This window comes from Thunnus thynnus, chromosome 16 (genome assembly GCF_963924715.1).
Source record: "Thunnus thynnus chromosome 16, fThuThy2.1, whole genome shotgun sequence".
Classification (NCBI taxonomy): Eukaryota; Metazoa; Chordata; class Actinopteri; order Scombriformes; family Scombridae; genus Thunnus; species Thunnus thynnus.
This window is the reverse complement of record NC_089532.1, coordinates 29,611,656-29,620,718: the sequence shown is the minus strand read 5'-3', so window position 1 is coordinate 29,620,718 and position 9,063 is coordinate 29,611,656. Positions and strand designations below refer to the sequence as shown.

The 9,063-nt window shown below is 40.1% G+C and overlaps 1 protein-coding gene across 1 annotated transcript; it reads right to left on the bottom strand.

The window, feature by feature from the left end:
* Positions 1–488: 488 nt before the first annotated feature.
* On the bottom strand, positions 489–2,398 carry LOC137199591 (gamma-aminobutyric acid receptor subunit beta-1-like). Its single transcript, XM_067613979.1, has 3 exons — positions 1,833–2,398; positions 1,644–1,735; positions 489–1,545 (listed from the first exon to the last, which is right to left on the bottom strand). Exons 1-3 carry the CDS (start codon positions 1,910–1,912, stop codon positions 1,298–1,300), a joined length of 420 nt encoding a protein of 139 aa, XP_067470080.1. The 5' UTR covers positions 1,913–2,398; the 3' UTR covers positions 489–1,297.
* Between the last annotated feature and the right edge of the window lie 6,665 nt (positions 2,399–9,063).

Sequence of the window (9,063 nt, the reverse complement as noted above, 5' to 3'; positions counted from 1 at the left end):
TTGACAGCACAGAGGAACAAGATATATCAGGCTTGTTATCAGGCTGGATCAGTTCATTGTTGGTTTGTCTCTGCATGAGATTTGTTGTTATAGAAAATCACCAGCCATATCCTTTAGGACAATCAGAATGAGCTCTCAACGTTGGGCCATATGAACAGCGATGGGTTCACTTTCTCAAAGTTGACTATGACAGCAAGGACAGGGAAGTCAGTAAGTACTGAGAAACGGCCTGGAATTTGTTGACAGTGAGAAAAAAAACAACATCAGCCTTATCCTTCACTAAATTAAATTTGTCGTGGGATTTTTCTAGTTGAACTACATGACTAAATACAATTTATTAAAAGTCTTGACCGCAGCTATTTACAATTTGATATTTTTGCATTTACAAATACCCCTGTATCCTGGAGGTAAATATGCAATACATCTATATTTGAATCTAATAAGACACAGATTAATCAAACAGGCAGAATTTTCTGATTTTCTAATTTTCTGGCCTGGGACTGAAAGCTGACCTGTATGAACACTTAGAAAAACATAGATTAGGCTTTCTGTAATGCTGCAGCAAAGCAACATCAAATTAAAAAATACATAACCAGTATGTGTCAATAATTGTTTATGTTAGTTTGAGTCTCTCTCTCTCTCTATCTCGATCACACACACACACACACACACACACACACCTGTCTTTGCACATATGCAGACCTCTCAGCTGGTTCTGCAGCTACAGACACTGATGCTGTGTAGCACCTTGGCAGCTCTGCATTGATACCCTGTATTAAGTGGTCAAATTATATTCTGCAGATACACTGCTTTCCTAGGCCTCCTTCCTCCTGTTGACTTACTGACAGCCGTTATGAAGTTACTGCATTGAGGCCAAAAAAAAAACAAAAACCGTCCAAAACATGCACACAGACGTCTTGTTTGATCCACTCTTCCCCCCATCTGTCCTATTCTCCCCGGTGCTCAGGTAGCTGAGGCTTCTCTGACACCGGGCTCACCGCGCATGCAGGGGCCGCAGAAGCGTGTGTGGAATCACTAAACAGCAGTGCAACATCGCCCCTCTCTCTCTCTCTCTTTCTCTCTCTCTCTCTCTCTCTCTCTCGCACACACACACACACACACACACACACACATACACACCTCTTCCTCTGTGTCTGTCTCTCTCTGTCTTGTTAATTCTCAGCCTCCGCCGGTTGTGACACCGCGGGGAAGCACTTGATGCATACGGATTGGCTTTGACACATTGCGGATCTCTCCATGGTGCTGAAAAGGGAGCGGGGGGAGGAGGGGAATCTTTTTAGTTTCCTTCAGGAGCGGCGCTGCACCAAGTACGAAGCGAACTGGACTGACACAGATCTCTAGCCTCTCCATCTCTTTGTTGGGGAGCGCGCTGAAAAGGCAAAAAACTCGCCCGACTGTCACGTGGAAGCAGTCTGTGTCTCAAACTGCATCGCACCAGGGAGAATGTGGAACTTACCATGTTGACTTCAGACACCATGTCAATACTGGCGATGTCTATGCTCATGCCAACATCCACAGGGGCGCCTGTGGAACATATGACAGCAAAGCATTAGTAAGCATTACAGCAGCCCGCCGAGCATCACGTTAGTCAGATGAACACAGCGGACACTAGTGGCTCTTACCTCCAAAATCAGGCCGCAGACGGATGTCATAGCCCTTCAGCAGCTTATCCACGGTGGCTTTCACATATGACATGTTGCTAGGCTCGTTGGCGCTGAGGACAGACAACAGATTTCAATTCAGAATCCATATAATCGAACAAAAATAAGGCCCTGTTTGAAATAAGACATGGTGTTATTATCGGGTCTCACCTTTGCGCCCCGCAGACTACAGTCACCAGCAGGGACAAGCAGCAGACCCCCCAGCACCCGCGGTCCAGAGTAGTCCACATCACTAACTCTGATCCTGCCAATGACTTTGACACGCGATCTCACGGATGCAACTTAGGCTGCAAAATTATTCCAAGACCAATGCATGCGAGTCGTTTTACCACCATCCAAGCGTGGTGGCGAGGTGAGACAAAATTAATTAGGATGGAAATGCAGCCGCACTGGAAAAAAACAGCCTATAGGTGTGGAGGCTTCACCTGAAGAGTCGAGGCTGGCGCATGAAGCGGCACATACAGTCTCCCAGCACTCTACATATCAATACACAGACCCCCGGCAGCCCTCTCAGCTTATTCCAGCAGACAGCAGTGTCCGGAGCAGATCTGCGTCAAGCTCGTCTTCCCGCTGCTGCTTAACTTGAAGATGTTAAATAATGAGCATTGAGCGCGGCTCCCCGGTCACCTTTAGTAAGCAGGGAGGAGGGGAAGAGAGAAAGAGAGAGAGAAAGAGAGAGAGAGAGAGAGAGAGAGAGAGAGAGAGAGAGAGAGAGAGAGAGAGAGAGAGAAGATCGTGCAACACAAGCACGTCTGAGGAGCTGCGCATTTTCTGGGCTCCGCCAGGCAGTGGATCCCGTTCAGCTCGCGTCACGGGCTGCACACCAACTTAATTAATTGTTCAAAATCCCAGAAAATGCATTAAAAACGCAACGCACGACTAACTGATGAGAGAGGAGATAAGATACACTGTATGGGAACTGAAATGGCTTCTGCTCCGACTGCAGGGCGTGAAGGGAATAGAGAATAATATTCTGCATTTAAGCATCATGTTGGTAGAAGTACTCAGAATTATTATTATTATTATTATTATTAATATTATTATTATTATTATTATTATTATTTCAGTCACATACAGTTATTTTCACAGTGTTTAGTAATGGAAAAATAATTAAATAAAAGTATTCCTGAAACCCTGCAGCCAGTACTGGAGTCATCTCTACATCTTCTAGAAAGACCTCTGGAAAATGAAAAGATCACCCTCAGGGACCCTGGAACTTTGCCCAGGAATACTTGAACTGAGCATGAAAGTTCATTCTTGACTTTGCAGTTTCACTAAGTAATTATAACTCATGGTCCACTTATTAATATTTTCTGGTGCTTTCAAAGCATCTCAGTCTTCATCAGCAGGGTGAGTTTGCTCCATTGGCATGGAGATGGCTCATTTATCATGTTACTTAAGTATAGAACTTCAGTCACCTGATAACAGGTGGTTGTACATGAGGGAGTGGTAGGTAGTGACCCTAGCTGCATCTCAAATTCAGACTACACCATCAGCTTTTGTGTTCACACTGGAAAAGTGACAAAATGTTGCTGACAACAAAAAAAAGTCCTTGATTTTTGAGTGTGCTGTTGATGGATGAGATTTGATGACTATCTTTATTCAAGAGCATGGTCTTTCAATTTGAAAGCATGATTTCTTGATTTCACATTCAGAGTTAGTAATGCTTTCCCTCAAAACCCTGCCTTCGTCCTCAAATAGTCCCTGCCTATGTGCAGATTCAAGCTGTATGCCTGCACTCAGATATATTGTTGCTTCCACAGATTTCCTGTGCTCCTGCTTAAGTCCCTCTCCTTGCATTCAGGCTGCTTCTTCTCTGCTCTCAAATTTCTGCTCTCGCTGCCCGATTTTTTGTGCAATGACCCTGTCAAAATTCACCAACCATGGTGCTGACCAATGAAATGATCACTGCCACCTTGCAGGCACGTTCACTTTACTTCTTTAGAGCATCCTTTACGGGTGGTTAAACCAGGTTCATCCACTCCTGCCCCCCAGGATTTTATGTACTTCCCTTTCTTGTACGACTTTTGGAATAAAAGAACCAGTGTTTTGCGATAATAACTACATATAGCCTATAAGCCATGTGCCTATTGCACAACAGGTGGTAACCCTTTGGTCTTTCCATATAAAGTTATCTATGTAGCTGTAACCCCTTCCAAACTTTAATTGATCATAAAAATGCTCTGTGTTCACTGCCATATTCTTCCACTCATATTACACTGATATGCGCCTCTCCCCACTGGCATAAATCGATTCCTACTGGCATGTGTGTCACTTAACTGTAACTTGTTCCACTGACTGACATCATGTACCAATTCCTAATGGCATATGCCAGTGATGATTGATATGAGCCACATAAAAACACTGAAAATATGAATTTACCAATTTAATTTGAAAGCAGGAAGAGCAAACTTACCAGAGGTCCTTGACCCTGGTGATCCATGTTGGAAAAGGGATCCACTGGGCTCTTGCTCCTGACCTTCCATTCATCCATAATGTCATGGAGATGATGTTGTTTTCTCCTCTAGCATGCTGAGAGGAGGCTGATGTGCAATAGACACAAGGCTACTACATGTAGCTATTGTCGCAAAAAATTTGGGAAACTGATGTATATTTTAACTGTTGGTAACGGAGGTTCATACTGTATGATAAAATCTTGTATGGCAGGAGTGGATGAGCCTGGCTATACTGACCATAAGAGATGCTTTAACGAAGTAAAGCAAACATGCCTGTGAAGTGGCAGTGATCATTTCGTTGGTCTGCACCATACCTGGTATTCTGTTGGTTGGAGAATCTTGCACAGAAGCAGTCTGAATTCAAAGAGAGGGACTCAAGTAGGAGCACAGGACATCTGTGCAAGCACACAGGTTTGAGAAGGATCAGAGCAAATCTGTTTGACTATTGACTATTTGAGCATGAGGGCAGGGTTTTGAGGGAAAGCATTACAAACTCTGAACATGAAATCAATAAATCATACTCTCAATTTGATAGACCATGCTCTTGAATGAAGACTGAAATAAAATCTCATATTGATGGACACTATTCTTTGGACATAGTGGAGCTACTCACAGCTGGACAAAATTAACAGTGATGGTGGTGAAACAGCTCCAGGAACACCTTAGAAAAAAAACAACAGTTGATTAAAAAAAAAAAAAAAACATTTGTTGTTGGGTTAAACTGGAAGTGACATTTTGAAGTTTACTTTCCTGCTAGTATAAAACCATGTAGTATGTTCTGTAGCTTTAGTACACTGTCTGCAAAAAATAGTATACTATGATGACACAATATGGAATTAGAACACAGCAAGAATCTCTGTTTAACAAAGGTCTCTGGTGTCAGATGTGAACATCCTCTTCAATCTGTCCCTGGCTCAGTGCTGGTCAATGAACTTTGACCTTTTCCCAGTCGATATTTGGATTATTTAAATTAAGCTCTACCTATAGCTCCAGATTTGGTAATTTGAAAAACAAGACTCTACTCTTGACCATACAGGAATAAGGACTTTTTCTGTGCTTATTCAAGAGGTCTTCAAAACTACTGTGGAGGCACAAAAGTTTTGTTTTCTCTCTTGCAACGCCTGTGGTAAGCCATTTCCTGTCAGAGAGTATATAAAATTGGTTTTCCACATTGCATTTCATGTATGTGTTAATATGGATGGCACACCTATAGTGAACAAATGACACTGAAGGAAAAAGACAGGACACTGAAGGAGTTTCATTTCACTGTTCTGAGAAAAAGATAACACTGGTTAGTGTTAAAAAAGTCCAGTATTAACTCCATTGTAGTGTCCAAATACCACTCTGTGTGTCATCTGCTGTGGATCCATATTGACACTTATAAAGTGCTGAAATTAACTGATTGTTAATTTGTGTTTGCTGATTTTGGTGAGTTTCAACAAACTCTGCTAGGAAGAAATCTTAATACTAAATGTCCTTAAAATTGCTCTAAAATAAAAATACAAATACAGTTTAAGTAAAAACAACACATTTCAGGACTATGCAATGTCCTAGTTGAAACGTTTCCACAAACATTTTCTCTCAGCTTCTTTTCTATATGAGAGAAATGTGATGACATTCTCCTCAGTCTCATGTTGCTGAATGTCATGCTATATGTCTTTGTGCTTGTGTAACATGTAACATGCAACAACAGCAGTCATGGAAGTCAGTAGTGATGTTATGCTAGAAGCAGACTACTTGACACAGCATCAACTTTTTAAAGCATAAATATCATAGTAACCACCACACCAAAAATCTTGTGACCACCCCAAACACGGTCTTGGTATGTTACACTCAGAGAGGTGTTGTGCTGGTTTTGGATACAAGCTGTGCTTCTCAATCTGCCACAGTATTTAAAACAGAACTGTAGACTGTTTAAAAGTGATCAGTTTCAATAGTATATTTATAGTTTATTGAGCAAAAAAACAATAAAGAAAGCAGTAAGACCAAATATTCTAACTAACTGTAAATCTGAGATTTAATCCATCCATACAAATGCAACACTAACAGTTGCCCAGCAGCAGATTGCCATGTTGACTATAATAAAATGCATTGAAACAGTGAACCATTTTCAATACAATTGCTTCATATTGATTCAGTGCCTCAGAAAGATTTGTCTCCTCCATCACCAGAAGTCAGTCCTACACAAAGCATGAATAGCAACTGGACCAGTAACAACAAACCAGCATGCCGGCTATCCACTGTGTGATGGTACGCTTAGCACCGCTACCACATTTATGTTACTCACCTGTTTCCTGTTCCTCAAGCACAAGAGTCTGCAGTGCAACTAAAGGCAACGCATACTTCTTGATTGTACTATGTTTGAGGAGCAAAGGGAGGGAATATGCATCTTTTCTGTAAAGTGTTCTCTAGAAGTCACATATTATACAGATATTGAATACTGTTTTTTCTTATTGATTTATGAAGCCAGTCGGTCAACATTTCAATCCTCACGTAGGGTCACGAGTTTTGGGTATTGACTGAAAGAATGAGATCGTGGTTACAAGCAGCAGAAATGAGTTTCCTCTGGAGAGTGTCTGGGCTCAGCCTTAAAGACAGGGTGAGGAGCTTGGACATCCAGCGGAAATGAGTGAATGAAGCTGAGCAGCAGCAGCCTGGCTTGCTGCTGGCTGATGGGAGGCTTGTGGTGCTGAGATGAAGCAGCTGTGATGGCAGCAGTTTCCCAGAAGGCAGTAGGCATATTAGGAAGCTGCCTAAGCAGCTGGAACTATAGGCAGCAGCAGTAACATACTGTCTCTGGTGCTGAAATGACATAAAACACATTCACCATCACAATGCTGCAGAGAAGTCAGTGTGTATACAGGATGTCCTGTTAAAATTAAGAAATACAATATGATAGAAAGTTTTCACCTCTGCAACATCTGGATTTAGCAGTGCTTAGGCCAACTTTTCTTAACGGTGGCACATCAAATACATTTTCTCCATAAAAAAAGAAAGAAAAGCAGTTAGTCAGCCTGGAGCCCTTTTTTGCACTCATACTCAAAAAACAGATCCTTTACTTAAGAGTAAAAGTACCAATACAACACAAATGTCCCCTCTGACTGATATATTATCATGTGACATTACAATTATAGTATTACTGATACATTGACGTGTAAGCAGTATTTTACTGTGCTAACTGGTTGTGGTTTAGTCAGCTTTAACTATTCTATATAGTTTGGTATGGTTTGGTAGTTTAGTCCAGTGGTTCCCAACCTATCGGTCAGGCCCCTTCCAAAGGTCACAAGATAAATCTGAGGAATCGTGATTTGATGATTAATCGAAGGAGAAAGAAGAAAAAGCTAAATTCTGCTACACACATTTCATTAGACTTCTCTCTTCACTTTTTGTCAAATATTGGAGAATATTACCCACTTGGGCCTCAATTATTTAATGAAACCATGTGAGAGGTTCTTTAGACGGGAAATGTTTCTTTGGCAGAACATCTGAAATGTGACAAGTGAGCCCAAACTAAACTTTTTGAGGTCACAAGGTGAAAAGGTTGGAACCATTGGTGTAATGACATTATAGTTTACACTCTGTATCTTCTCATCAAAGCTGCTGAGAATTAAAGTAAGCATATTAATAATTTATCCCCACTAGTTCTTCACCTCTCTTTTGATGATTTAGTCATCAACGTCAATAATAAACTGAAGGCGTCCTTTGATATTAAAACACCAGCCAAACTCAAGGAGACTACATTAAAAATAATCTCATCATGAAGAGCTGCAAATGTGTTAAATCAACTATATGTACATTTTGATATTTATAAAGAACATCTTTCACAAAATAGCAGAAACACAAATTCCTCAAACATAGACAAGGATTATCTTTGATTTCTCTCTCTCTCCTTTTTTTTTTTTTTTTTTACCATTTACAGCCTTATACATGCAGCTCATGAAGCCTGTCTGACAACATCTCAACATTATACTGGGATGTTTGCAGAGTTTAACCTCTAAATATGTACAGATGATGGTGAATAATAACACAACAACACTTCCTAACACCTCACAATGTAGGTGTTGACCTCCTACGTTTGTGTATCATGCAGTGTATTTTAATGACTGTTTCACATTTATATATAATGACAAATTAGTAACATAATGAGTCTCCATGCTGAGATTACAAGATGAGGGTCCTGATTTTGCATCTATGCAATCAAACACTCATTATAATTTCTTCTATTATTACAGCCTCCATGATTCCTGATGTGGAAAAGAAAGAAAACAACAAATCCTTTCATAAAAAAAGAATTATAACAGTGTTACTATAATGTAGGTAAATAAGTGATGAATTTTATTACCATGACATTTCTGTGTTGAAATATGGGGGGTAGTTAGTGGCTGCAGTGGAAGTGTACTACTGGCCTGAGCACATTATTGTTCATTTTGCATCACCTGGCACATGCACATTTGTGTGTGTTTTTTTGTTGTTGTTTGTTTGTTTGTTTTGTTTTGCTATGATATGAAAAATGACAGAACTTAATTCATGCACAGAAAATATGTGTGCCTTAAAAATAATACATAATGAAACAAATGAATAAATGCATTTCATGCCATGAATATTTTTAAATACATAAATTAAAATGAAAATTAAACAGAATAAAACAAAGGTTAGAAAGAAAATGGAATAAGTCACAAGTAGAAGTGATGGTGCAACACATTCAATTGCATGATGATAGTTATGTTAAAAATGTTACAAATCACAAGCATAGAAATACAAAGTAAAGGAAAATGAAAAACTCAGCATGTGGCCTGAGTATAAAAATGTTATTTCATATGAGTTTGATGAAGAACTGTGACCAAAATGCTGCGTTTTCAATAAATTTAGTGCTGACAGTGTGCAGTGTTCACTACCTTGCATGACTACTAGTTGTAAATAATACA